Source organism: Chroicocephalus ridibundus, chromosome 22 (genome assembly GCF_963924245.1).
Source record: "Chroicocephalus ridibundus chromosome 22, bChrRid1.1, whole genome shotgun sequence".
In the NCBI taxonomy this organism is placed as follows: Eukaryota; Metazoa; Chordata; class Aves; order Charadriiformes; family Laridae; genus Chroicocephalus; species Chroicocephalus ridibundus.
Window position 1 is genome coordinate 2,545,227 of NC_086305.1, and position 27,035 is coordinate 2,572,261.

The following is a 27,035-nucleotide window of genomic DNA, read 5'->3' on the forward strand; positions in this document are numbered from 1 at the left end:
GAAATCCCTCCGCCAGCCGCCACTACTTCCGGCTCAGCGCCCTGACGCAAGGGCGCGCTGACGCCGTGAGGTCGCGCTCGACGTGACCCCCCCCCCCCCCCGCACCCGGAAGCGAGGTGCGGTTGCCGGTGACGCCCCCGGTGCCGCTCCCGTCATGTGAAGCGGTGGGACCGGCTCCCCCAGGTGCGCGGGCTCTGCCGGCGGGAGCCCCCGGGAGGGGCCCAGGCCCGCGCCCCCCCCCCCCCCCCCCGAGGGGGCCGGGTACCGGGCGGGGGGCGCTACCGGAGCCGGCGGGTGGGCAGGGGGACCCTATTACCGGCGGCGGGTGGGTGTGGGGCCGCCCCGGGGCCGGGCACGGCGGTGGGGAGGGGAGTAGCTCCGGTACCGGCGGGGCGGAGGGGGCGCTGTTACCAGGGACGGGGTGGGGGGTGTCTCTGTTACCGGGCGGGGGGGCGGGAGGCTCCCGGCTGAGCCGCTCCCCACGGTCCTGCAGGCCGCGATGGAGCCTACGGCCTCGCAGGTATTCTGTGGGCGGGTGCTGGGCATGGTCAACGCCGAGGACGTCAACGCGATCATCCTGGCCCAGAAAAACATGTGAGTACTGGGGAAGACCCCCCCGCCGGGACGCCGGCACCGGGAGCCTCACAGGATCTTTGCCGAGCTCCGTCTGCTTCCCCTTTCCCCTGCGCAGGTTGGATCGATTCGAGAAGACCAACGAGATGCTCCTCAACTTCAACAACCTCTCCAGCGTCCGCATGCAGCAGATGAACGAGCGGTTCCTCCACCACACCAAGACGCTAGTGGAGATGAAGAAGGACCTGGACAGCATCTTCCGGAGGATCCGGTGGGTGATGGGGACCAGAACGGGGACGGGGGAGGCAGCACGGAGAGCGCAGGGTGGCTCGTCGAGGTCTAGGTGGGCTGTGGGGGTGTTAAAGTGGGACACAAGTAGGAGCTTGGGGTGGTCTTGGAGGTAAAAATAGTTGGAGAGGGGAAAACGTGCAGCGAGAGAGGAACTGCGGAGGCTGGAGCTTCAGTATTCCTGATTCTGCTCCTGTCAGGGTGGTCTGTGCTCCCCCTGGGGCAGCGGGAGGGGACACGGTGCTGCCTGGGACAGTCACAAAATCTGGGACTTGGAGAAATATCCCTGTGCTGAGAGGGAGTGATGGGGGGGCTGGGTAGCTCCACAGCCTTGGAAATCCCCTGGGATCCATTTACTTCGTCCATAAATTCTGGCCAGGCATCTCGCCTCTGGATCGATCAGCTTCCCCGTGGGCTGAGCTTGCTCTCTCCTCCTGCAGGACGCTGAAAGGGAAGCTGGCGAAGCAGTACCCGGAGGCGTTCAGCAGTGAGTGATTCCTTCCGACGCGCAGATTTCTTCCCGCACAAAGAGTTCTTCTCCCTAAGAACAGGGTTCTCGGAAGCTGGGAGAAGGTGATGGGACGTCCAGGCATGTGCCAGCACATGGCTGCTGCACTAAAAGCCTGGAAAACTTCTTGATTGTACTAAAGGAGGTTGCAAGAAGTTCTAAGTGGCCACTAATTTACATGGTGTTACTTTTTTATTGATGACTGCTACAAGCAGACAAAACTTAGAATTAGAAATTAGCAAATTCTCCTGCCGGGGCGTCTCTCGTACCTGGTGTTGCACCAGCAGTGCCTTGTCTTGTGTGGCAGCAGCAGCAAAACTTAACATTTGTGTCTTCCCTTCCAGACATCCATGAATCTCCCATCCTAGAAGACGACGATGACTTTGACCCCGTCCCAAAAAGCACGACAACCACCATCGCTACCTCTGAGCAGAGCACAGAGTCCTGCGACACCAGCCCTGACATCATCTCTCCCACCACGAGTCAGGATTTTGAGGATTTATCCCAAGGCCAGTACGATTTGCCGGCCGTGAACGGACAGAGTCTCACAGATGAAGACACGGCCAATGACCTGGACTAGGTGTGCAGGTCCTGCGCTGCTGCCACCTGCCCCCGGAGAACTTTCTATCCTGTATTTATATTTGTGTGTTTCTTTTTTTTTTGGGAAGAGGGAAGCGAAGGCTGAGAGAAGCGATGGCCGAGTGAAGAAGGGTGCCCTTCTGCCTCTAAACTGCCACCGTAGTGTAAACCCCACAACTCGCTTCGGGGTAAATAAGTAAAACACGGGTTTGAAATGCCTCTTGTCCCTTCTTGTTTGTCAGGAGAGCGGCAAAACCTCACCTTTGATGTAGACTTTGGTGCAGAAGAGCCGTTTGGGGGCACAGGTGTCTTTTTTTCTTAAGGAATGTTGTTTCTGGGGCTCATGTACGTGTGCCCCAGCGCTCCGGCTTTCCTGCGGGTCTGTCCGTGCTGCTAAGGGCTATCTCCCCATGGTTGCTGTGTTTCTTGCCTGTGAGAAGAGCTGGAGACGGGTTTCCCTTTAGTTCTCTCCTCACTCTGGGTCAGTGTGGCTGTGCAGGGCAGGGGCATAGCGGCCTGCTCCCTCCCTGGCTTCTCACAGTGCCCGGGGGCTTGGCCTGTGCTCAGCCTGGCCCGGCCCGCTGCTGCCTGCGAGGGGCTGAGGGGAGAGCGTGGGGCAGGGGCCGTGGGGCCAGCACGGGGGAGTCTGGGATCGGTCGTGGTCCCGGGACGGTGGGGCCGGTTTGGGCCCGGTCCCAGGGCCGGGGGCGGGAGCGTGGGCCCGGGGCCGTGAGGGGGAGTCTGGGGCCGGTCCCGGGGCTGTGGGGGGAGAGCGTGGAGCCGGCCCCGGTGCCGCGGGGAGAGTTCGGGGCCGGCCCCGGTGCCGCGGGAGACCCCGGGCTATGCCCCGAGGCGGGCGGGAGCTGCCTGCGCAGTGCGGCTGGGCGGTGGGAGGGGGGAAGGGGCGTGACCGGTTGTGACGGAGAGGCGGGCGGTTTCCGGTTCCGGTCTCCCCTTTTCTCAGCAGCGAGGCGGTGCGTGCGCGCGGGGCCGCTCCTCGGCCGGGCTTCGGGGCCGGGATTCGGGGCCGGGGGGCGAGGGAGCGGGAACGGGAACGGGGGAGTGCGGCCTGGAATCGGGGTGGGGGGGGATCGGGGACAGCGGGGCCTCTGGTGGGGGCCCGGCCGGGGCTGACGCGGCCGCCGCTCTCCGCAGACGCGACCGGTGCCAAGATGCAGATCTTCGTGAAGACGCTGACGGGCAAAACCATCACCTTGGAGGTGGAACCCAACGACACGATCGAGAACGTCAAGGCCAAGATTCAGGATAAAGAAGGTACCGGGGGAACGGGGCGGCGGCGGCGGGGCGGCCCCCCCCCCCCCCCCCCCCCCCCCCCCCCCCGCCCTCCCGCTTCACCGGGCCGGTTTCTCTCTCCCTCAGGGATCCCCCCCGACCAGCAGCGGCTGATCTTCGCGGGCAAGCAGCTGGAGGATGGCCGCACCCTCGCCGACTACAACATCCAGAAAGGTTTTTGGAGTGTTTTTTGTGGTTTTATTCCTTTTTTTGGGGGGGGGGGGGGAGGGGCGGGGTACTGGGTCTCCTCCCGCCCCCAGCAGCGCCATGACGCTTCTGTCTCCTTTCAGAGTCCACCCTCCACCTGGTGCTGCGCCTGCGGGGGGGCATCATCGAGCCCTCCCTCCGCCAGCTCGCCCAGAAGTACAACTGCGACAAAATGATCTGCCGCAAGTACGTCCCTGTGTGTGTGTCCCCCCCCTCGCGGGGTGGGAACCCTCCGAGCCCCCGTCGCCCAGGGGACGGAGGCCTCTGGTGACATCCCCCGTGTTTTCCTCCCCCCTCCCCAGGTGCTACGCCCGCCTGCACCCCCGCGCCGTGAACTGCCGCAAGAAGAAGTGCGGGCACACCAACAACCTGCGCCCCAAGAAGAAGGTCAAGTAAAGCGGGCATCGCCCGCCCTGCCAATAAAGCATCGCAGCGACCCAGCCCCTCCGTTTTCTGTTGTTCTTTCGCCCAAATCCGCGCGTTTTTTCAATAAAAGGGGGGTGGCTGGGGAGGCGGCCGTACCGGCGGCTGCCTGCAGGTGGCGGCGGAACCGCGTTGGCTCCGCCGCTGAGCTCCGCCTCCGCCGGGCCTGCGCCGTGCGGCCGGGGCCGGGCCATGGTGAGCCGGGGACGGGGCGCCGGGCGGGGGATCCCCCCCACGCCCTGGGGACGCAGGGGTGGGACACCGGGACCGCTCCGGCCCTCCAAGGGGTGGGGGGGGTGTCCGGGTGCCCGTCTGTACTGTGTGTTCAGGGCGGTGGGGGTGCCGGTACCGATCCGCGCACGCGTGGCTGCGGGGAGCCCGGTGCATGGGCAGAGGAGCGGGGGGGTCCCCGTCCCGGTCCGGTCCGTCCGTACGTGGCCGGGGGGCGTCCCGGTACCGATCCGTGCACACAGGGGTCCCGCTGCGTGGGCAGGGGGCTGGGGGGGGGGGGTCCCGGGGCCGATCGGGCTTGTCCACGCGTGGCCAGCGGGATGCGGGGAGCGACCCTCGGGGGGTGGGGGCGGTCCCGGGGCCCGCCTGTATTGTATCCACGTAGCCGGGGGGGTCCCGGTCCCGGTTCGGTCCGTGTAGGCGTGGCCGGGGGGGTCTCGGGTCGTGGTGTGAGGCGGGGGGGTTCCCGGTGCAGTCCGTCCACGCGTGGCCGGGGTGGGGAGGTCCCGGTGCCCGTCTGTGTTGCGTGCACGTGGTCGGGGGGCGTCCCGGTACCGGTCCGGTTCGTGCAGGCGTGGCTGGGGGGGGTCGCGGGTTGTGGGGAGAGGGGGCTCCGGCTGCCGGTCGGTGCTGACTGAGCTCAAACACAGCGGCCGGGCTCAGCCTGGGTCCTCCCGGCACCGGGGGTACGGGGGGATCGAGGCCACGGCACCAGGGTGAGACCCCCGGGTGATGCTGGCTCTGCCCCCCCGCCCGATGCTGGGGGCAAAGCCGCCCCGCGTGGTGGTGGGCGCTGTGCCGGTGGTGGCACCATGGTGGTGGTGGGTATCATGGTGGTGGGTATCATGGTGGTGGGCACCGTGACAGTGGCACTGCCGTCCCACGCCACCGCCGTCCCCTTCTCCCCGGCAGACGGGCGAAGCTGTGCAGGCGCTGCTGCGGCGGCTGCAGGAGCTGCAGGCCGAGCGGGCCGAGGCGTACCGGCTCTTCGAGGAGTGAGTACCGGCACCGCGGGGACGGGCACCAATGGGGACGGCACCCGGGAACGGAATCGCCCATCCCGGTTATTACTTTTTCTTGCATCCTGATGGGAGGAGGCTGCTGGGACGGAGCAGCGGCTGTCGGGGCGGCTGATGAGCTCCAGCTGGCAGGGGGACGCCCGTGCCGGACACCTGTATCCTATTTTAGCATCCGACAGGGGATGATAGAATTCCCGGGATGCAGGTTTGTGAGTGAAAAGGGGAAAAAAAAACCCCCAAAAACCTCCCAAAAAAAGCAGCTGCCATGCCCGTCCCGTGCGAGGGGTGAAGCTGTGTGGTCGTGGGGACTGAGATCTGCCAAATCTGGGCAGGAAAACCCCCCCGTGGGGTGGCAAAGGGTGCTCAGCACCTGGATGGCGGGGTGTCACCATCCTGGGCCCCCCCCCCCCCCCAGGTGCGGTGATGGTGGCTTTTCCCCCCCCACCCTGTCCCCAGGGGCCACCGGGCGTACCTGAGCAGCGCTCCCCACTATGATTTCCCCCGTTACCGGCAGCTGGTGCACGAGATCACGCTGGCCTTCAGCGGCATCTCCCGGGAGGTGCTGCGCATCGCCGGGCGCCTGCGGGACCAGCTCGCCCGCCCCGACCTGGCCCAGCACCTCGCCCGCCTGCAGGAGCGGGAGCAGGAGAAGCTGCAGCTGGTGGGTACCGGGATGGGGAGGTTGCGGGGGGGCAGGGTCCCGCTGATGCCCTGGGGCTGCTTTTTTGGGGGGGGGTGGGGGGGGTGGCTCCCAACTCCTGCCGTGTCCCCACCGCAGACGGCGCAGCTCCAGCTGGCTCAGCAGCAGGCGCAGGACCAGCCCGAGGTGGACGCCCATCAGCAGGAGGTGCGGGAGCTCAAGCACAAGTAGGTGGTGGCCCCACGGCTGTCTCCCCCCCATTTTAGGATGGTGGCATCCCCCCCTGCTGGGCTAGGAGCCCCTTCCTCACCATTCCCCCCCCTTCCAGCCCAGGGGGGCCCAGATGGTGCCTTCAAAAGCGCTGTCGGCCGCAGCCCGGGGAGGGTTTGGCGATGCCGCCCGGCCACGGTCCCCTCGGCCTCCCCGGGCTGAGTGTTTCATAAACAGCGCGGGGAAGGCGAGGCGGCCCAGATAATACGCTCCATATGGGCTTTATTTATAGTTTCCATCCGCTCTCGTAGGCTAATTAAAACCATTGAGGCAATCAGCGAAATTCTCCAGGACCTCAAGTACGATTCGGAAGAAGTCGAGTGATGGGTGTCCCCGTGGGAACGGCTGGAGGGGCCGGCCGGTGGAACGGGGGCCCCGCTCGCCCCCCTGGCTCCCAGCGTAGCCCCCCCGGGCAGCCACGCCACCCCAGCAAGGTGGGCATCTTCCCTTCCACCCTTTTTCTTGGGCATGGGCTGGAGGGCATAGGGACCCCGCTTTGGGGGCAGTGGGGTCCCCCAAAATCCTGAGCATCCCTCGGCGGAGGGGTCTGGCGTGGGGCTGGTTCCCCTCCCCAGCTCTGCCAGCCGTGGCGGGGCTTTGCCCAAGGAAAAACCCCAACCCGCAGTGCCAAGGGGCTGCCTTGCTTCCAGCCCCATTGGGGATCAAGCCCCGGGGGCAGCACCCCCCCCAAAATCACCTCTCGGAGATCAGCTGTGCCCCCAGCCCCATGACGGCTCCAGTGCCCCACAAGTGGCCTTTCTCCAGTCATTCCACAATAAATTTGTCCCAGTGGAGCTGGCCCGAGTCGTGTGGTCTAAAGGGCTTGTCCCCCGCCCAGCGTCACCCTGCCCAGGTCCCCCGGGAGCCCTGGGACGGGGCGACGGGGGACATGGGTCCCGTTTGGCTGCCCGCTGCATCCCCGTCCCCGCGCGCTGCCGCCGCTCCGCTGACGCAGACCCCGCTGGGGTTTCAGAGGTTTATTGGCATTAAGCTTAAATCTGTTCCTAATTGACTGAAATGGAACCAAAATAAGGCTGGTTTGAATCAAAATTGGAGCAGGCACTGGGCAAACCCCCGCAGCCTCAAACCAGCCCGCGTGGCTCCCCGGGGATGGACCCCCCCCCGCGCGCTCGCACGTGGGTCCCCGGGGACAAACCAGCCAAAATCACTTCCCGGGGCAGGGGAGGGGGGGGGGCAGGGCTGTGCCAAGGGTGGGGGGACACCCGGGAAGCCCCCGCCGCCCCTTTCATCCCAGAGGCTGCTCCGGCTGGCGGGTAAGGAGCAAAACCTCTGTGCCTCCCCCCGCCGAGCGAGGTTGGGGGGTCCCCTCGGTGCCGCGGGGTGCGGCGGGGGGGCTGCGGTCCCATGGGGCCGGTGGCACGTGAGGGGCTCCCGGGGCTGGCCCAACCCGCCCCCCCCGCCTCACCCCATCCCGTCCCCCGGGGCTGCGGGGCCGCGCTTCGCCCCGGCCGCCTTCCTGCCCCCCCCCGGCGGGGCCGAGGTGGGCACGGGTGGTCCCGGGCGGGCGCCGGGCGCCCCGTCTCATCCTGCCGGCGCTCGGTCCCCCGCGGGCTACAACTTATCGCCGGGAAGAACCTGTGGAAGATGAGCAGAGCCCCGCGTCGCCGCCGGCCGCGCGCCCCGGGGTCGGTGTCACCCCATGTCCCATGTCGTCGTCCCCCCCACCAGCGTCCCCGGGGTCACCCAGCATCCCCCCAGGCCGGGGAAAAGAAGTGCAAAAGGCTCCTTACCTACCTGGTTGCGTGTTTTGTGCGATTTCTGCAGCCACACGCGCCACTGGTCGTAGAGCTTGATGCCGAGGTTGGAGCAGCCGTAGGCGTGTTTCTTCACCCACCCGAAAAACTGCTTCAGCTCCCGCCGCAGCGTCGTGTTTTGCTCCCCCCCTTTGGGGTCGCAGCCCCCCGCCGCTCGCTCTGCGGGGACAAGGGGGTCAGTGCCGCCGCGGGGGGGGGGTGGACATTGCTCACCCCTCATCACCACCGTGCCGTAAATAATGATGGGTGAGAGGAAAACAAGCAGCTTTTTGGCTCCCAGCTGGGAAAACCGAGCTCTGAATTGGCTCCTTTGCAAGAAATCCAGGTGCTGGGCACGGAGCGGGGAAGGGTCCCCCCGGCACATCCCGTGTGCGCAGGGGAGGGGGGGCACGGCACCAGCATCCCCTCCCTGCCTGCCAAACGACGCCGACAGCGCTCACCGCTGCGAGGGGTGGAGGCGGCGGTGGGGTTGCTCCAGTCGCTCCAGATGCCGGCTTTTTTGGAGCCGTAGATGCCGAAGGGATTACAGCGCACCTGGACGAAGTAGACGGTGCCGGGGCGGAGGCCGGCCAGGCGGCAGGACGTCTGGTTGCCCACGTCATCCACCACCTGGGGCGGGAGGAGGAGATGGCAGCGCCGGCGCGGTTGGGCATCCCGTGGCGTCCCCTCGCCGCCGGCGGGTGACGGCCACCCACCTTCCACTCCGAGCTGTCCTCCACCCGGTACTGGATCTGGTACTTGGCTTGGAAGAGGAAATCCTTGAGAGCCGGCGGGGAGCTCCAGCGCACGCTCAGCTGGTCCTCCAGGTCCCCCACCCGGCTGACGTGCACGTCCGACGGCGGGTCGGTGGTGACTGCGGGGACAGGGCAGGGGCTGGCGGGGCCGGCGCAGGCAGCGCCGCGGGGGTTAAAGGGCCGCAGGGGTGGGAAAAAACAACCCCAAACTTCGGGGAAAACAGCCTAATTCGATTAGGAGCAATTCTGCTCACATATCGCCCATTTCCTGCTGCCCCCCCCCCCGCCCCGACCCCAGCATCCCACTGAGTGACCCCGTCGCCTGCTCCCCACCCCGTCGGGTCACCGGCATGGCGGTGGCATCGCGGCGCCGTCACTCACCCACGTCGAGGATGTCCAACATGACGACGTCGGAGACGGCCACCCCCAGCCGGTTGGAGGCCTCCACCCAGATCTCGTAGGGCGTGAAGAGGGCCAGGTCCTTGGGGATGTGGCAGGAGTAGGGCCCGGCCGTGTGGTACTCCTGGCACGTGTTGTCTCGGCCATACCACCTGCGGGCGGGCGCTGAGTGCCGGCACTGGCACCGCCGGGTGCCGCGGTCCAGCCGAGGACGCTCCCCCATCCCCGGAGCAAATGGCCGCTCCCGGCGGGGACCGCGGCTCCTTTACACCGCCGGCATCGCGCTGGCGAGGTGTTGGGTTACCACGGGGGCTTCTCCCCACCCTCCTCCTCCTCCCCGGCACATATGGAGCATGGCTGAGACACGAGGAAACTCATCACATCCCCAAACGGGCCAGCCAGGAGGCATTGGGCTCCCCGTTCCTCACCACCCCATAAACCTGCAAACCCCACACTGGCTTTTTTTTTTTTTAGAGAGGAATTAAAGGGGGGGCAGGCGCACCTGAGCTTGTACTTGAGCGTGTAGTTGGTGTGCAGGAACGTCTCCCCTTCCGTCCCCGGCGCCCATTTGCAGGTGAGGTCCTTCATGTTTTTGGACCAGCAGGTGATGTTGACTGGTTTTTCTGGGGGTACTGGGAGAGGAGAAAAAAAAAAAGATAAAATAAAAAATAAGAGGCGGAGGGGGATGAAAAGGTGAAACGCAGCCTCGCGGGCGATGCCACCGTGGTCCCCACCGGCCGCAGGTTCCAGGTTTCCAGCCCCGCGGCTGAAAACGTGTTGAATGGAGGGATTGAGGCCCCCGCCTGCGCCCGGCCCCTGCCCGCGCCCGGCTCCGGAGCTGTTTTCTTTCAGCAACAGCAACCCAAAAAACAAATCCAAGCTGCGTTCCCAGTTCCTAGGACGTCGCATCGTCCTTAAAATAGCCCGAGATAAAATCTTATGATTTATTGATTCGGACAAGTGTAATTTTACCACGCGTTTGCCAAAAACCAGCCTTTCCGCGGGCCGGAGGCGGCGGCTGCAGGTCGGGGCACCGGGCACACAACCGTGGGGGACGGTTAAAACCGAGCAACCGTTGGGAGCCTCCGGCGCGATTTGGCGAGAGCCAGGGTGTGAATCCCCAGGGGGATCCCCAATGGCTCCCACGGCTCTGCCAGGAGCCGCGGCTCTTCCCCATCCCAAAACGGGGCAAAGCCCGGCCGGCGAGGCCACCCCGGCACACGGCGCCAGGTCCAACCCGGCACGTGCCACCGCGCCGGCGCCGCCGACGTACGTCCAACGTAAAGGCAGGAGCCGGCCAAGATGCCGCCGTCTCTGCTGTGACACACCAGGTTGTCCCCCGACTGCTGCTTGGAGCCGTTGAGGCGGGCGAGGGCCACGCTGAGCGTGGTGGGGCCCAGGGCGGCGTAGGAGGCGGCGGGCAGGCGCCGGCCGTTCAGGGTCCAGTACAGGTCCTCGGCTTTCAGGTGAAAGTCCGGGCTGACCGTGCACGTGGCGACCAGCGAGGAGCCGATCAGCAAGGTGGGGTCTTGGGGGGAAATCACTGCGGGGTCTGCAGCCGGAGAAACAAAAGGAGGGGTAAAAAAAAAAAATTATATATAATTTTGTATATCTATCTATTTTATATTTATTTAAATAGATTTTACAACTTTTTAATCTATTTAAATGGATTTTATAACTTTTTGTCTATTTAAATAGATTTTATATCAGTTTTTATCTATTTAAACTTTAATTTTTCATCTGGATATATAAATATAGGTCTATATAGTTATGCATGTGTCACGGCACAGCCCCTCGCAGCACCGTTCGCCTTCCTCCGAGGCAGAGGCAGAAGCGCAGGAGGTGCCGGGCTCGGCCGCGCTCTCCCTGCGAGCTCGGGGGGCTCCTTGGCAGAGCCGGGGGGGGGAGGTTGAAGCCGGGAAGCGCCGACGGCCTTTGGGGGGCTCTCGCAGCGCCAGGCTGGGGGGGGGGGTCTCAGCCGACGCCGTGGTTTTTCCAGGGCTGGGCTGCGGCTTCTTAAATTTTTCACGACAAAAGGATTTCAAAAGCAACTACGGAAAGTTTTTTTGGGGGGGGGGATTATTTCCCCCTCCCCGCCCCGGATCACGCCGCGGAGGGCCGGGCAGCGCTGGCCCAGCCGTGTCCGACGCCAGCCATGGGCCAACATTGGCTTTGCCAAACCCATCGCTCGCACCTCGGCGCGCGGCCCCCCGCGCAGGGACACCCCCGGGGGCCACCCCCGGCAGCCGGCACACCGCCCCCCCACGCGTGGTCCCCACCAGGGACCCCCTCCGGGATGGAAAAAAAAAAAAAAAAAAAACAACAAAAAACCCTAAACTGCTTTATTTCGAGACCTTTCCGCCACGAGGCTCCGAAGAACAGGCCCCCCCCGAGCCCGCCGCGGGGTCGCCCGCGTCCATCAGCCTTATCGGCTCCTCCCGCACGCGCCGGGGCCGACATCCCAAATTACCTCCCGGGAAGCGCCGCGACCTCCTCTCCCCTCCGACCTCCCCGGGCCCCGCCGGCTTTCAGCGCCGCAATTACCGCTCCCAAATCCTCCCCACCCCGCGGGGATCTTAATGAGCGCTGCCTGCCCCGGCTCAGGGGATGCTCTCGGGGGGGGGAAGTATAAAAGCATCCGGGTGTAAAAGCCCCCCGGAGACGCCAGTGCTGGGGACCCCGAGCATCCCCGGGTGATGGCACGGATGCATCCCACCCCCCCCAAAGCAAACCCTTCCCCGGGGCGGGGTGTGTGTGTTGGGGGGGGGGGGGGCGCTCAGCCCCCCGTCCTGCCCCACCCTCCGGCGAGGCCTCCCCAAAGGGCATCCCCGGCGCTGCCACCCCCCCCCGCCCCCCCCAGCACCGGCCGGTAACGGCCCCGCCGCTCCGGGCCCTAATTCTCCTAAATCTTAATCTAAACAGCACCAGAAACACACACGAGCGCCGTAAAACAGACACATTTCCCGTCCTCCGCGCGGGACCCTCTGGAGGGGCCAATTTTATATATTTTTATTTTTTTTCCCTGCAATTTTTTTTTTTCCTCCTTGAAGCAGGAGCCTCTGGAGGGGCCAATTTTATACCTATATATATATATATTTATTTCTTTTCCCCCTACAATTTTTTTTCCTCCCTCCGTGCAGACACGGCACTGAACATGTGTTTTAAAAGGGAAAAGTGTGAAGTTTTCAGATCGGAGAGGAAAGGGCCGGGGAGGCGCAGGCAGCCTCTGGAATGTGCAAGTCGCAACGAAAATACCTGCTCGGGGCTTTTATGGCTTTCCTATTAAAAAAAAAAATGCTGATCAGGTGCTAAGTAATGCTATAAAGTAAAACCACATTTCCAAGGTGTCAGGAACGTTTATGCTTTTCTTCCGAAGGGCCGGATTTCATTTTATTTTTATATCGGCGTTTTAAGGGGCTGGGAAAGAAAAGAAAAATACCCGCCGATAAGTGTCAGAGATCACGCAGTTAAAAAAGATTTATGAAGATGTGCAAAGGGGTTAAGGAAAAATAATATAAATAATTGCCCCGAAGAACAAAAGGAAAGTTGGGCAGCCCTGAATTCTGCAAGAAAAGTAAATTTAAGAAAAAAAAAAAAAGAACATATATATATTAGGGCTCTTCGAAAGCTCAAGCAATGAGGTTTGCAGGCAGACACAGCACCCGAAAACGCTTTATCCCTCCTTTCCGCTATCTTTTTCCCTTTCTCTTCTCCGACTGGCATTTCTCGTGCCCATCCCTCAGCTCGAGGAGGGATTTATAAAAAGCCCAGGCATTCCAGCGAGCGCGACCGAGCTGAACCGAGGGGAAACATTCGCTCTCTAAAAGGAGATTTGGCTTCGCCTTTCCCCAGCGCCGCACGTCGAGGGGCCGCGGGGCGAGCGCTCCCCCCGCTCGGCTGCACCAGACCCCCATGGAAAGGGGAAAAATGGGGGTCCGGGGGGGGTGTGAAAGTGGCCGAGGGCAGCACTGGGCATCCTCTTACTGGGTGGAGGGAGCAGAAAGGTGCAGGGTCAGCCCCAGCCGGGGTCCGGCCACGGCCCTGCATCGTCCCCGGTGGGATTAACCCCTCTGGCCCCCGGGGAGGGCATGGGGGTGGGCACCACTCTGTGCCAAAACCCATCTCAATTTGGACGCTCTCCTTAACGGCTCCTAAAGGGGTTTTTTGGAGTGTTCTTCCTCCCTTCTCCACCACTTCTGCAATTCCTGCCCCAATTATTGCTCTGCGCTACTTCCCCGCTAACGACACGTCTGGGTCAGGGGGGTCCAAGCCCCGGGTGGCCGGGACCCTGTGGCCTCACCGGTGCCAGGGCTACGGGAGTGGTGGCTTTTCTTGGCGGGACCCGTTTGCGCGCCGGAGCGAACATCCATCGCCTTGAGAAATTCCCATCATAGGGAGGAAGCCGAACTTCCTGCTGCGGGGAGCGGGATCTCGCCTCCCCTGCGCTCGGCCCAGAGGAGAAGCACCGAGGCGACGGGTGGGACGGAGGCTAATTGGGGTTTAGGGCTCTGTGGGGAGGGGGGAGCCTTCCCTTGTCCCCCCACCACGGCAAGGGGGGACCCCAATCCCCATGGGGCTGAGGCCGCCCACAGCTCAGCCCACAGGTGGCACCTCCCGGACCTGCCACCGCTGGGTGCGACCCCCAAATGGGCATCATTGCAGAGCCCCCCGGGGGTATTTTTTTGGGGGGCGGAGGGGGGGATTCATTGTTCTCCACGGGGGAGGGAGCTCCCTATTGTTCTGGGTGGGGAAAAGGGGATTCATTGTTCTCTGGGACAGGGGGGGCACGGTTCTTGGGGGGCAGGGGGGGTCCCCGTTGTTCTCAGCAGGAGGAGGAGGGTCTCAGAGGCTCCTGGGGGGGGAAAGGGGGGTCATCGCTCCCGGGGGTGGGAGGGGGTCGCGTGGGGAAGGGGTTCGCTATTGTTCTCCGGACGGAGGACGGGGGTTTCCATTGTCCTGGGTGGGGAATGGAGCCGCATTGTTCTCCGGGAGGGGGGGGCTGCACGGCGGGGAGGGGGACGACCCACCCTTTTCGGGGAGAGGGGTCCCTCTTCTCCATGGGGAGAGGGGGCACTCGCTGCCCCCAGGGGAGGAGGGGGGTTCCCTGCCGCTCTCGGGGATGGCGGGGGGGAACAAAAAGAGGTTCCTCTATTGTTCTCTGCGGGGAGAAGGGGGGGTCCCGGCTGGGCTGCGGGCACGGGGAGGGAGGGGGGTCGTGGCTGCTTGCTGGAGGGGCAACGGGGGGGTCCCGCCTGCCCTCGGCGGGGGGGTCCCCTCTTACCCCGCGACGCGCAGCCCCGAGGTGCGCCCGGCGATGCCCCCGCCGCTGCCGGGGCCGCTCCGCACCCCGAGGGGGGGACACACGGCGCACACACACACACACACCCCCCCCCACACACACACACACCCCCGCCCGGCCCGCAACGAACGGGGGAGCCCCGGGGGGCTCCGCGCAGCGCCCGGCCCCGACGGGACCCCCCGCATCGCCCCCACCCCACCCCCCCACCACCTTGCGGGAGCCGCCCCGGTGTCCCCGGTACTCACAGGCGAGCGGCTCGGCGCGGAGGAGGCGCAGGCAGAGCAGCAGCAACGGGGCGAGCAGCGGCAGCGGCGGCATGGCCGGCTCCGGTGCCCGTCGGTGCCCGTCGGTGCCCGGGGCGGCGGAGCGCACCGGCACGTCCGGGGAAGTCCCGAGCAAGTCTGAGCAACCCCCGGTTACCAAAGCCCTAAATGCCGCCCTGGCCCCGCCCCGCCCGGCCCGGGCCCGCCCCCGGGGGGGCAGAAAGGCACCGGCCCCGGGGCCCCGCCGCCCTGCCCCGGTACCGGCCGCGGTAGCGACCCCCGCCCGGCGCTGCCCCGGGATGCCGCCCCGGCCCCCGGGGCCGGTGTCCCGCTCCCCCGAGCCCCGGTGAGGAAGAGCCGCCCCGGGGCCGCCTTCCCACGGGTGAGTCATGCGCGGCGCCCGCGGACCCTCCCGTGCCCCCGGGGCCGCTCCCGCCGCCGCACGGGACGGGCCCCCCCGCGGGGTCCCCCCCGCCGCCCCCATCGAAGGTGTCTCCAGGAGACCAAAATCCTGATATTACTTTATATTACTTTTTTTTTTTTTTTTTTTTGGAGGCGGGGGGGATGAAAACGGGAATATCTTCCCGTAAATCCCCATGTTTTCAATCAAACCCATCATCTCTGTTTTTTCCTCCCAAAAAAACCTAAAAAGGTGGTAAAACTGCCCCAAGGGGCTCCGAGCCCCCGTCGGGTTGGGGCTGTCGTTGTCCCCAGGGGTCCTGGGCAGCCCGGTGGTGGTGGTGGTGTGTCCAGTTGTGCCACTGGCACTGTGGCAAAGCCATCCACTCGGGCATCACGCTTCCGTCCCGGAGCCTCCCTCTGTCCCCCCGCCTGGGGCTCGGTGGCACCCAGAGCTCTGCAGACCCCCAGACAGGTGGCAGAGCCCTGGGACAGCAGGTCCTGGTGATGGCAAGGCCACCATCCCTGAGCGTGGGCCGTCCCCTGCTGCGCATCCTTTAGGTCTGAGCCTTGGGGTGCAGGTGGGGTGCCGTGGGGTGCCCTGAGAGCACCCCATGCTGGGGGGCACCTGGGTCATGTTCCCCTCCCAGCAGAGGAGTGGCCCTGACCCCAAGGTTGGGATGGAGCTGGGAGCCCCGGGGCCATGGGACCACTGCCGTGGCCAAGGTTTGTGGGTGACTCTGGGGGCTCAGAGCTGAGGGGTGGGGGGTATTTCCAGCCCATGGGGACATTGTCTGGTGGCTTTCCCTGTCCTTTTCCTCCCTGTCCCACCTCTGCACCCGGCATCCCTTTGGCTGCGAGGACAGGGACGTCGGTCCCTGCAGGGGATGGAGCATGGGGGGACAGAGTTGGGGGTGGCAGGGGACACCGGGGTGGCGCAGGGTGCCCTGCCCAAAGGGGTGACACCATGAGCCAGCCCTTGCCCCATAGCACCGGGGGGGCTGAGCCCCGTGGCCATGCGAGGACAGTGGGGACGCTGCGTGGGAGTCACTGCAGGGCTCCGAGGTGTTGGGCACCGGCCGAAGGGACTGCGTGGATTAGAAAATAAAATTAAAAAAAGAGAGCGGGAGGGAGACAAAGCAATGCCTTTTCCCATCGTCCTGTTTTTTGGAAGCTTCTGAATTGTTTTTGTTGAAATTTCCCAAAAATGTCAGGCTCCGGGAGCCACCCAGCCTGAGAAACTTCAGCCCCAGCGGCTGCAGTCTGGCCGAGTGAATCACGGCCGCCCCGGGGGCTGGCGGCCGCCCGCGCTCCCGACCCACCGCCCGGATTCCACCCGCCCCGGGGAAGCCACCCTGGGGCGGGAGCGATCCCTGGGTGCTGGGGGGCGATGGGGGGGAGGAGAACTCGCCCCCCTGGAGCCGCAGTGGGGACCCGCAGCCACCCTGGCTGCCCACCTGCCCGCACCGCTCCCCCCATCTGCCTTCTCCCTCCCCCGGCCAAGCCCCTCGGCTGCCACCCGGAGCCACCATAAAGCGGGATTCAGCATGGCTGTTTCGGGAAGCGGGGATGGGGGGGCTCCTGGCGGAGGGGTGACACCCGTCCTGGCGCTGGCAGAGGGGACATGGCGAGCTCCAGCGAAGGCGACATCAAAAGGTGGCTTGAAGCTTTGGTGGGGGGTCAGGGGGAGGGTGGGGGGACAGGCGTTGGGAGGAGAGGGGAGGGTCAGTCCCCACTGGTGTCACCTGGGACGTGCCCAGGGTGTCAGCGCAGGTGGCTCGGGGACGTTCACGCTCCCTGACCCAGGGCAGCATCCGGACCCAATCCTCTGGGATGGGGACAGGGAAGGGGGACAGAGCCAGCCCCGAGCCAGCCCTGCCGGCCCTGCGGTCCCCAACGGCGGGCAGTGCCGGGGCGGTGTCGGGCTGCAGCCGGCGGCAGCGGGAGCAGCCGGAGATGCCAGAGCCGCTCTGGGCTCTCTGAGTCAGCGCCTCGGACGCGGCAGACGTGGCCAGCACTGCCCTTTGACGGTGACCTTTAAAGGGCTGCTCCCTCCTGCCCACAAGCCACCGGCTGGGCTCCGGGAGGCAGGATCTGTCCCCGCAGCCCCTCTGACCCCCAGACCGGGCTGTCGGCGTCAGCATCGCGGTCCCCCGGGGCTGGCGCGGTCCCGCTGCCCCCCCCGGCGTGGCCGCATTCCCAGGGCCTCCTTGCCCTGCTGTGGTGCAGGATCTGGCCGTGGGGCCCAGCTCCCCGACAGCGGAGCCCCGAGCTCCCCGCTCTGCCCAGGCAGGATGTGTCACCCCCTGGATGGATCCAGGACCCTGGGGTGGCCCCGGTGACATCCCCAAAGCCGGGCTGCGCATCCTCCGTCCGGCTTCCCACCAGCCATCAACTCCCTGCCAGCCCTCCATCGTGTGTCACTGGGGCCGGGCCCAGCACATCTACCCCGAATTAATCTAATTACTTGGTTTCCCAGCCAGAGCTCGCTCCATAAACTCCTTGGACAGAGACAGCATCTGGCTCGAGGGCCAGGGTGTAAAAAACAAACAACAAAAAAAACCCCAAACCCCAGAAAAAGCGGAGCTGCCTCTGACTGCCTGCATCCTTTTAAAGTGACCTGGGGGAAAAATAAAGAGGCTAGAAATGCAAAGAATCCAGCAGTCAGAGTTTTCTTTATATTCCTCTCAGTCACATTTCCACATCCATGGGTAATTTATAACCCGTTTAACCCCTTCCCTGCCCCCCCCCCAACCAACACAACCCCCTTCGCTCAAGAGCATCCTCGCCGCGGGCGGCCGCACCTTCCCAGCTCTGTTTGCTTTGGGAAGCACAAAAAGTCCCGCGACGGCGTTTGCTGATCTCTAGATGGAGGGAAAAAAATGCAGTTGATGTCGAGGGGCTGCTTGAGCACGAGGGTTGGGCTCTGCGGGGTGGGGACACCGGGTCACGGGTCCCAGGGGGGGACCGCGGGGACACCCCGGCTGGCGTGGGGGGAGCCTGAGGCTTCACAAAAGGCTCCGGGAAAAAAAAATGTAGGTCAGTAGTGATAAATGCAAAAGGCAGCGAGTGTTTCTGGAGAGGGGAGGAGGGAGGGCGGTAAATATTTGCCAACTGGAATATTATTGCCTGGGAAAGGGTGTTTTCCATTAAAAAGTGAGTGGATGGAGCATGGGCGGGTGCCAGGCGTGGTGTGGGCAGGTGCGGTGGGAGCGTTGCCCACCAGCTGCTCAGCCCATGGCACAACTCTCCCGGCATTCCCGGCACTCGATCCATTGGGTTTCGGTCCCTCTGGGGTTTGGGGCTCCGGGTCTGTCCCTCCCGGCAGCGGGAAACCTCACCTGCGGCGCGGTGCCGTGATTTACGGTGACGGCCCCCAATCTATCCCATTTACTTGGCCATTAGTCACCGGTGCCGGACACGAGGCCGAGGGGCTGGCCGGGCTCCAGGAGGGGGAAGGGGGGAGCGGAGCCGGCCTGGCAGCCCCGCCAGCCCGGCCGGAGCACATTTTCTCCCGGCCCTGGTTTGATTAACAAGATGAATAAGCTGGCGGAGCGCAGTGGGGCGAGGAGAGGCCCCGCTCCCTGCTCCCGGGGGGGGCACTGGGCTGCACTCCCCCGGCCGTCCCCGGTGGGACCCGGCCACCCCCATCCTTCTGCCCCTGCCCCAGGGCACGGAGCACCCCTCAACCCCGAGCTGGGACCGGGAGACCCCCCCTTCCCTTGTGCCGGGGTCCTGCCATGTGTTCCCCATTAGGGCTGGAGGTTAGCGAAGCCCCCAGCTCTCCTCCTCCTCCTCCTCTTCCTCCTCCTCCCCCCCCCCGGGCCCGCTTTGGGGTGCTGCCATAAATAAGGCTAATGGGCAGGGCAGCGCGAGGCGGCGTGCGGGGCCAAGCCCGCGCCTTTTATGTCTTTTAAACCCTGGGAAATCAAAGCTGTAAATCTGGGGTGTCAGGGAGAGCCCCACGCCCCGGCTGGGAAGGGGCCCTGTGGGGCGGGTGGAGGGGGGGGGCACGCAGAGGCGATGCGGGGAGGCCCCGAGGGCCACGGAGGGTGGCACGTCTGGGGCTAACACTGGCTGGGGACAAGGGGCTCGTCTCCCCCTGGGGGGCCAGTCCCTGTGGGGGTGCTGGCCTGGGGGGCAGCGAGGTTCAGGTGCTCCCAGTGCCAGGGCAGCCCCCGCCTCTGTGTGCCACCGGTGCCAATGTGCCCCCCCAGTCCCCACGTCCCCCCCGCTCGCCCTGCTCTCCCCAGTTCCTCTGTGCTGCTGGTGTCAGTGGGGCTCCCCCCACGCCTCTGCATCCCCCAGTCCTGCTGTGCCCCATTGATCCCTCTGCATCCCCCGGTCCCCCTGCATCCCCCGTGTCCCCCCAGTCTCCCTGCGTCCCCCAGCGTCCCCCGACATCCCCCGCTCCCCCTACACCTTCTGGTCCCTGTGCATCTCCCAGTCCCCCTGCATCCCCCCCCCGTGCCTGGGCACCCCCTTGTCCTCCTGCATCCCGTGGTACCCCCGCTCCCCCCGCTCCCCCTGCATCCCCCGCTCCCCAGCCCCCCCCATCCTCCTGCATCCCGTGGTACCCCTGCATCCCCCGGTGCCTGAGCATCCCCCGCTCCCCGCCCCCCTCCTCCTCCCGCATCCCGTGATCCCCCCGCATCCCCGGTTCTCAGCACCCCCGCGTCCTCCCGGCCCCCCCCTCCCGCTCCCCCCATCCCCGCTCCGCGCTGCCCGCCGGTGCCGCTGGCGGGGGCTGCCGGTGCCGGCGGAGCTGCGGCAGGCTGCGGCGGCTCCCCCCGCCCCCGGCTCCCCCCGCACGGCGCACGGCGCGTCACGGCGGGGCCGGCAGCGGCGGCGGCGGCGGCGGCGGCGGCGGTGGGTGCGCTCCGCTCCGCGCCGCTCCGCGCCCCGCGCCCGCCATGGCGGCCCGCCGCCACCGGGCCCTGCTCGCCCTCGGCCTGGCCCTGCTCGCCGCCGCCGCCGCCGCCACCGACCCCTTCTCGCCCCAGCTGGGAGACACCGCCGGGTGCCGCGGGCAGTGCGGCCGCAGCCTGCCGCGCCGAGCCGCCGCCGTGAGTCCGGCCGGGCGCCGGGGGCACCGGGCGCCGGGGGGGGCACCGGGAGCATCGGGGGTCCCGGGAGAACGGGGAGCATCCGTGGCATCGGGAGTACCGGGAGCATCGGGGGGATTTGGGAGCACCAGGGGCACCGGGAGCATCATCGGGGGTATCGGGAGCATCAGTAGCATCGGGAGTACCGGCAGCACCGGGAGCATCGGGGGGGACCGGGAGCAGCGGGGGCACCAGCCCGCCCTGCACGGGCATCACCGCTGCACAGCCCCACACTGGCCCACCCCCGCGGGGAGCACGGGGGGGGCACCGGGAGCACCGTAGGGGGGCACCGGGGGAGCCCCGGTGGTCTCCTCCGACATGGGTTTGGGGTGCCCCCGGTGAGGGCACCCCCCCTGGTTTGGGCTGTCCACAGCAGTTTCGCCCATCCCAGTTTGGGGTGCCCTCTGGGTCTCACCTGCACCAGGTTTGGGGTGCCCTCACTGGGGGCAGCCACCCCGGGTTGGGGGTGCCACTGGTGAGTCCCAGCCCCCCCATCTGCCCTCCCACACCCCATCACCGGTGGTGTGGCAGAGCCATCCCTGGTGGCATAGGGCCAGTGGGGCTGGGGACAGCCGGGGCGAGCGGGTGACACCATGGTGTCAGGGTGGGCCAGCACGGAGCCACGGCAGTGGGGATTGAGATGGAGCCGGGTGCTGGCTGCTGGACCCGGAGCATCATGGAAAGCCCTGGATCAGAGCTGCCACAGCCGTGCCGTGGGCCGTGTGGTGGCACCCAGGACCGTCCCCGAGCCCCCACGGTGGCAGGGCCGTATCTAGGCCAACGCCTTGGCAGGAGCCCACGCGGTCCCCGCTGCCAGGGCTGGGGCTGGAGCTGTTTTCCCACCTGGACTTGAGCTGCCTCCCTGCCAGCACCCAGCCCTGCCCGCGCCCCCCCGCTGGCCCACGGACCCCCCTGCGTGGGGGCACCTGCTTCCCCGGAGCCTGTGTGTGCAGATGCACGCAGTGACCCCCCCGCATGCATCCCCCCGAGTGTGTGCCCAGCCCCCCGAGTGCATGCACCCCCCCCGTACACACACACCCCAGCAGCCCCCACCTCCTGCCAGCCCATGCCAGGGTCTGGCTGGTGCCAGGTGCCCCGACAGAGGTGGGGGGACCTGCCACATCCTCGATGGGGACAAGGCCACGTGCAAACCTCACCATTAGGTGCAAACCGGGGGGGGCGAAGGCAGCTCTCCCTCCCCCGGGGATGCCATCGCCCCGCCTTTGGGGTGCCAGCCCCGACCATGGTCCTGTGGGAGGGCGGTGGTGCCCGGTGCCCCCCAGCCGGGCGCGGCGGGGGCCGCAATGGGGGTCCGGCGCAGCCACCGGGCTGAGCTTGGTGCCAGCTCCGCGCTCTCCTCCTCCTCCTCCTCCTCCTCCCTGCAGGATGCTGTTCTCAACGCCTGTTACCGGGGCTGCCGGCTGTTCTCCATCTGTCACTTCGTGGATGCGAGCGCCGAGCTCAACACAACCCGAGCCGAGTGCGAGGCAGGTGAGGAGCCGGCGGCCGAGCGGCCCCTGCGCCCCAAACACCATCCCGGGGGGGTCCCGCGCCTACCGCCGGCCCCATCGCGACCATCCCACCCCCGCTCAGCCCCACGCTGTGCCCCCGGGCCGCATCCAGACCCTGCTGCAAACCCAGCGGGGCGCAGATTTACACCCACGGGGTATAAATCAGGAGGGGTAGGAGGGTCTTGGGGGTGTGGGGCTCATCAAGGGGATCGAGCACCCCCTAATTCTGCCCCCACCCCCTGCCTCGCAGCGTGCGCCGAAGCCTACAGCAACGCAGAGGAGCAGTTTGGCTGCGTGACAGGGTGCCGCAAGCAGCTGCCCGAGGTGGAGAGCAGGAAGGAGAAGGTGAGGGGCCGGAGAGATGGGGAGCCCCTGTCCCCGCCATTAACCCACCCAGCCTGTCCCTGGTGCCACCAGAGGTGGCTCTGCCCCATCTCTGCTTCTGTCTCCTGCCCCAAAGGGTCTGTGGGCAGGAGGTGGCGGGGGCTGGATGTGCCCCCCCTGTGGCACCCTGGCTGCTCCGTCCCCGTGCCGTCACCCCACGGGGCTGCCGGGGACCAGCCGGGGAAGGCATTTGCCTCCACAAGGAGCCTGGAGCCACGGGGCTGCCCTCGGGGTGGCTTCTCCGCTCCTGGCCTCCTTCACCTCAGCCCTTGCCTGACCCCCAGCATGGGGACATGGGGCGTCTCGGTCACGCTGGGCATGGCAGGGACCAAAGTTTGTCCTGCTGCTGGGCAGAGCAGGCAGCGCTGATGCGATGGAGACCACTGCCACACTGCTGAGCCCACCGGCCACCCCCTGCCTGGGACCACATGGGGGGACGCTGGGACGTGGTGGCTTGGCTCTCAGTCTGCTTTAGGAAGGAGCCCTTCCTCCCGTGGGACCCCAGCCGGGTCCCTCTCTGCCAGGGGATGGAGGCTATAGCACCCCACGTGTGCAGTCCATCCACCCATCCCTCCCTCCCTCCCTCCCTCCGTCATCTGTCCATCATCCATCCTGCCCTCCATCATCTATCCATCATCCATCCATCCATCCATCCATCCATCCATCCATCCATCCATCCATCCATCCATCTCTCCCTCCCTCCCTCCCTCCATCCCTCTATCCACCCATCCCTCCCTCCCTCCCTTCATCCTTTCATCCACCATCCCTCCTTCCATCCATCCATCATCCCTCCTTCCGTCAAAGCATCGGAAGCAGATGAACCGGGCTCAACCCCGGCTGCCGCAGATTTGGGCCAGGCTGGGCCATTACGCCCAATTCCCAGGCTGAGAGGTTCTGACAGTTGCAGATTCCCCCGGTTTTGCTCTGTTATCCTTCCCAGCAATTAGCAATGCTTTTTCCTCCTACATTTAGTTATTGTAGCTTTTGCCCAATTAATTAAATTAGACTTTGGCCCAAGGTAGAGGCTTTTGGCTTTGTACACGTGGAGACGAAGATGAATTTGTGCTGTAGAAAGCTGCAGCTCCTTTGAAAAACTGCTCTGCAGCCTGTTTTTAAGACCTTCCTGGTGCCTGATCCCATATCCCAGCCCCTCTCCGGGGTCGGGGATGAGCATCGGGCAGCGACCGGCCGACGGAGAAGGGCTGTCACCCCCTTCACCCACCCCAAGCATTTTTCCTTCGGGTTCCCAGACGAGCAGGCAAAGCAGATTTAGCATAATAATTAGATACAGAATCTGACCTATTTATTTCCTGTTTGCTGGTTTGACCGTGCAAGGGGCTGTCGGAAAATGTTCGAAGCCAGTGGCAGGGAGCAGCCAAGCGGATTCCAGCAGGGATGCTTTAAAAATAACAAACGGCCGCGATGGCCAAGAATCCAGGGCACGGAGAGGCTGCCAGGAGAGAAACGCCCTCGGCATCTCGGCCGCTCCGCTCCTATTGTTTAAAGCGCTGGTGCGAGCACGGGGCTGCCGAGGGGCCGGGTGCTGGCCGCGGGGCTGGGTGGTGGTCCCGGGGCTGGGTGGTGGCCCTGGGGACCACAGCCCTGGGCTCAGGGACCCTCCCGGGGCTGCACCACGGGTCCTGCACGTCCCCAGCCCCGGGAGAAGCAGCCTGAGCCCCAGATCTGAGCATCCAGCTCAACCCCGGCCACCTCCTCAGCGTGGGATGTTGTCCACTGGGGTGGGTGATGAGGGGACGGCGGTGACACCGATGTCCCCGCTCCTTTGCAGAGCCCGGAGTTGAAGGTGCCGTCGTTCTCCATGTTTGATTTGGTCTCCACCTTCTGCAACGACATCGTCAGCTCTGCCCAGAGCTTCATCTCCTCCACCTGGACCTTCTACCTACAGGCGGATGACGGCAAAGTCGTGGTGTTTCAGGTGGGGGGTGACCCGCGTCCCCTCCCTCTGCTGGGTGCCCAGAGGGGTGGGGACCCCCTCGCTCACCACTTTCTCCCTCTTTCCCTGCCGACCCTCCAGTCCCAGCCCGAGATGGAGTATCCGGTGCCCGAGGAGCAGGAGACCCAGCCGGAGCGGCCAGTGCAGCCGGGACCGGGGTCCAGCGCCCACATCCCCCAGCCCCACACAGGTGCAGAGGGGGTCGGGGCTGCCATCGCGGGGGGTGCGGGAGCCTCCGAGCCCTCCTGCCTCTGATCCAATTTCTCCAGAGCTAAACAAATTACCCGCTTCTCGAGTCTGAGCAGCTTCCCACACCCCGCACCCATGCAGGGGGGGTGAGTCCAGACTCGGGACCTGCTCCAAGAAGCTGCTGGGATCCTCCAGCCCCCCCAGCAGGGAGAGGGTTCCTGGGGGGCGAGGGGGCTGCCTGGCACCCCATCACCCGCTGGCAAGGGGACAGGGAGCGGGGCAGGCGTGCCCGCAGTGGGTGCTGGGCTCAGCATCGCCTCTCCCCCGCCAGGCCCCCGGGCGAAGGGGGAGAAGCCCCCCATGAAGGAGCCGCGGGGCAAAGCCAAGGGGCAGCACCCGGAGCCCCCGCAGCCGGAGCACGACTTCCTCGGCTGCATGTCCAAGTAGGTGCAGCGGGGGCTGCGCGGGGACGTGGCGGGGGCCTGGGCCTGCCGGACACTCCAGAGCAGATGCTCCCCCCTCACCACCAAATTCCCACCCTGTGCCCTGCCATAAACTCGTCCTTTTTCTTTGGCGGGGGGCGGTGGGGTGTTACAGGCGCTCAGGCCTTCCTCGCTGGATCCTGGCCGCCTGCCTCTTCCTCTCCATCATGGTGATGCTGTGGCTGAGTTGCGCCAGTTTGGTGACCGCCCCCGAGCAGCACGTCAAGACCCAGGTACGGGGCGCGCGGTGCTCGGCGCAGCCCGGGGGGGTTCTATGGGGGGTGTCTCTGACACCCTGGGTCTCCTCCTCACGGCTGGGTGAGCCTTGCAGGGCTGAGACGTAGCCCTACAGTGTTTGTGGTCCCCAGCCACCATGCTGGGCTCGCCGGTATGTCCGTGCTGTGCGGTACGTCCCCAGCCAGACCCGCAGTGTTCCCAGTCTGGGGACAACAGGCTCCTGTCCCCTGCTCCGGGGCTGCACGGTCCCCTCTGCTTCTCTTCCAGCCTCTGAGCATCAACGGGGACAAGGAGTACCTGGAGGACATGGACGGCCCTGGCGCCTTCCCCCTGCCGCCCGTCATCACCGTCACCCTGTGTCCCCCGCATGGCGGCGAGGACGCGGGGCCACTGCCCCTCAAAGTCGACCTGGACAAGACCATCCTGTAGCGCTCCCACCCCTTCCCGTCACCTCCTTGCCACCTCCCTGTCACTGTCCCCACAGCATCATGCCCGGTCCTGGTCCCGCTCCGCTGCCCCTCCGGCTGCCCCATGTCCCCGGCTCCCGGAGGGGCAGCCCTGGCTCCATCACGGCGGGGATGGGGGGTACGATCTGTCTCGGTCCCACTCTCCCCCCCAGAGATGGCCGCTGCGGAGGAGGCTCCCGGGAGCCAGGCAGTGGCTTTGCCTCCTCCGTAGCCGTGCTGGGATCCTGGTTTCCAGCACTCAAGAGCCAAGAGAGGAGCTGCCAGAGTGGGAAGGCCGGGGGGAGCCTGTCCTCGTAGCGGGGCGGTCCGTCTCCTCCCGACCGGAGCCCCCCGGGGCCCCGCAGCCCTCCGGGCATGGGTCCAGCGCTGGGCAGGAGGGAGCCGGCTGCGGTGGGGGATGGAGAGTGTCTGCAACGTTCTGGGCTTTGGCTCGGCACATCCCCGGCCTCCCACCTTGGGCTGAGCCTCCAAGGCGCCGTCTCCGGCCCTGGGAACTCCCTTCCGCCGGCCGGAGCCGATTGCCTTGGGGAGCCGAAACGTGGCGAATGGATTTGGCGTTGGCAGCCGGAGAGAGGAGCGGATCTCGCCGCCTCCGTGCCCACGCGAGGACCCAGCCGGCCCCTTCCCGGCGCTGTGGAGGGGCCCCGGGATGGCTCCTTCCCCTCCCGGCTCCGTGGTGCCTTTGGAGCAGCTGGCCCTGATGCCAACGGGTTGGGCGCGGGACCGAGCAGGGGATGAGGCAGCGATTCCCTGCCTTGTGCTCCCGGCTTGTGTCTGAGCTCGGGCGGGCGGTGGGAGCTGCCGGGACACCTCCATCCTGGGCTCAGCATCCCTGCCCCACGCCGGGAGCGGTGCAGCCTGCGGGGCTGTAGCTGATGGCAGGACCTAGCAGCAGCCGGCCTCTGCGTCCTCACGCTCACGGCACTGCCCTGGACGTGGGGGGCCAGCTCTGGGGAGTCCTGGCCAAGCGGGGACCCCCTCGGCTCACCCCTCGGCGTGGAGGGGTCCCCTCCCTCCCCTGGCTCCGCAGGGCTCTGCTCCCGTGCCAGCCGGGTCGTCTCCCCCTCTCCCCGCCGTTCTCCATCACTTGCCTTCATGCGTCGTTTTGTGGTTTGATTTTCACCGGCATGTGGTTCCTGGGTCCCCGGCACCCCGCGGGGTCACCCCTGCGCTGGGAGGGATGGCTCGGTGGTGGCGGTCCCTTCCGTCCCCATGTCCACCTAACACATCTGTACAGATTAACTTATTACCCGCAACTCCCCACCCTCGGGTTTTTAGGCTCTCTCTGTGCGCCGGCTGCTCCCCAGCACCGAGCGGTCCCGGGGGGGCCATGGCATGGTGGGGCGGGGGGCTCCTGTCCCCATCCCCGCCGGTTTTGTGCTGCTCCGTATCACTGTCACCCACGCAACATATCTGGGTTTGGGGAACTGGGGGTTGGGGAGGGGGCGGGGGGGGACTGTGTGTCTCGTGTCCGTTTTGGGGTACACTTTTCATTGTCGCTTTTCGGCCGCTCGGCTCAGTGTAAAGCTCGGTGCAGTCTGTGGTGTCCTGGCCCCGCGGCTGTCCCCGTCCCTGGGGTGCACCCGCACTGGGCTGCGAGCTCGGGGGAGAGGCTGGATGTGGAGCCCCCCCCCCGGCTTCGCTTCCAAAGGGCAAAGCCAGCCCCGAGCTGGCCGGGCGGCGCAGGCAAAGGGGAAATAAAAGGTTTGTACCAGACCCGGGTGAGTCAGTGGCTTCACGGGGTGCCCCTCACCTGCTGGGGAGCGGGTTTGAGCCCCTGCGTGGGGCCAGCAGGAGGACGCAGCT

The 27,035-nt window shown here is 66.0% G+C and overlaps 5 protein-coding genes across 11 annotated transcripts; 4 read left to right on the top strand and 1 right to left on the bottom strand.

The window, feature by feature from the left end:
- Positions 1-29: 29 nt before the first annotated feature.
- Positions 30-2,509, top strand: KXD1 (KxDL motif containing 1). Of its 2 annotated transcripts, none has more exons than XM_063358154.1 (5): positions 30-183; positions 494-594; positions 692-844; positions 1,302-1,348; positions 1,714-2,507. In XM_063358154.1, the coding sequence occupies exons 2-5, from the start codon at positions 500-502 to the stop codon at positions 1,947-1,949; spliced, it is 531 nt and encodes a 176-aa protein (XP_063214224.1). In that variant the 5' UTR covers positions 30-183; positions 494-499; the 3' UTR covers positions 1,950-2,507. The 2 variants fall into 2 exon arrangements, with proteins under 2 accessions (XP_063214224.1, XP_063214226.1); XM_063358156.1 differs by having other exon boundaries at positions 76-183; positions 521-594; positions 1,714-2,509.
- A 339-nt stretch (positions 2,510-2,848) lies between these two features.
- On the top strand, positions 2,849-3,889 carry UBA52 (ubiquitin A-52 residue ribosomal protein fusion product 1). 2 transcript variants are annotated; one of them, XM_063358157.1, is made up of 5 exons: positions 2,849-2,922; positions 3,104-3,223; positions 3,329-3,415; positions 3,532-3,634; positions 3,751-3,889. In XM_063358157.1, the coding sequence occupies exons 2-5, from the start codon at positions 3,121-3,123 to the stop codon at positions 3,842-3,844; spliced, it is 387 nt and encodes a 128-aa protein (XP_063214227.1). In that variant the 5' UTR covers positions 2,849-2,922; positions 3,104-3,120; the 3' UTR covers positions 3,845-3,889. The 2 variants fall into 2 exon arrangements, with proteins under 2 accessions (XP_063214227.1, XP_063214228.1); XM_063358158.1 differs by lacking the exon at positions 2,849-2,922 and adding an exon at positions 2,960-2,974.
- Positions 3,890-4,023: 134 nt separating this feature from the next.
- On the top strand, positions 4,024-6,782 carry REX1BD (required for excision 1-B domain containing). 3 transcript variants are annotated; one of them, XM_063358338.1, is made up of 6 exons: positions 4,181-4,324; positions 5,015-5,097; positions 5,197-5,326; positions 5,578-5,782; positions 5,900-5,988; positions 6,283-6,782. In XM_063358338.1, exons 1-6 carry the CDS (start codon positions 4,257-4,259, stop codon positions 6,353-6,355), a joined length of 648 nt encoding a protein of 215 aa, XP_063214408.1. In that variant the 5' UTR covers positions 4,181-4,256; the 3' UTR covers positions 6,356-6,782. The 3 variants fall into 3 exon arrangements, with proteins under 3 accessions (XP_063214410.1, XP_063214408.1, XP_063214409.1); XM_063358340.1 differs by lacking the exons at positions 4,181-4,324; positions 5,197-5,326 and adding an exon at positions 4,024-4,066 and having other exon boundaries at positions 6,283-6,771; XM_063358339.1 differs by lacking the exons at positions 4,181-4,324; positions 5,015-5,097 and having other exon boundaries at positions 5,190-5,326; positions 6,283-6,775.
- Positions 6,783-6,786: 4 nt separating this feature from the next.
- On the bottom strand, positions 6,787-14,578 carry CRLF1 (cytokine receptor like factor 1). 2 transcript variants are annotated; one of them, XM_063358336.1, is made up of 8 exons: positions 14,484-14,578; positions 10,213-10,491; positions 9,442-9,571; positions 8,922-9,091; positions 8,502-8,659; positions 8,247-8,415; positions 7,787-7,965; positions 6,787-7,627 (listed from the first exon to the last, which is right to left on the bottom strand). In XM_063358336.1, exons 1-8 carry the CDS (start codon positions 14,554-14,556, stop codon positions 7,604-7,606), a joined length of 1,182 nt encoding a protein of 393 aa, XP_063214406.1. In that variant the 5' UTR covers positions 14,557-14,578; the 3' UTR covers positions 6,787-7,603. The 2 variants fall into 2 exon arrangements, with proteins under 2 accessions (XP_063214406.1, XP_063214407.1); XM_063358337.1 differs by having other exon boundaries at positions 7,783-7,965.
- Positions 14,579-19,750: 5,172 nt separating this feature from the next.
- TMEM59L (transmembrane protein 59 like) lies at positions 19,751-26,490 on the top strand. 2 transcript variants are annotated; one of them, XM_063358271.1, is made up of 8 exons: positions 19,751-19,966; positions 21,391-21,496; positions 21,767-21,861; positions 23,690-23,836; positions 23,936-24,044; positions 24,375-24,486; positions 24,617-24,758; positions 25,030-26,490. In XM_063358271.1, the coding sequence occupies exons 1-8, from the start codon at positions 19,814-19,816 to the stop codon at positions 25,189-25,191; spliced, it is 1,026 nt and encodes a 341-aa protein (XP_063214341.1). In that variant the 5' UTR covers positions 19,751-19,813; the 3' UTR covers positions 25,192-26,490. The 2 variants fall into 2 exon arrangements, with proteins under 2 accessions (XP_063214341.1, XP_063214342.1); XM_063358272.1 differs by having other exon boundaries at positions 19,752-19,966; positions 24,641-24,758.
- The last annotated feature ends 545 nt before the right edge of the window (positions 26,491-27,035 follow it).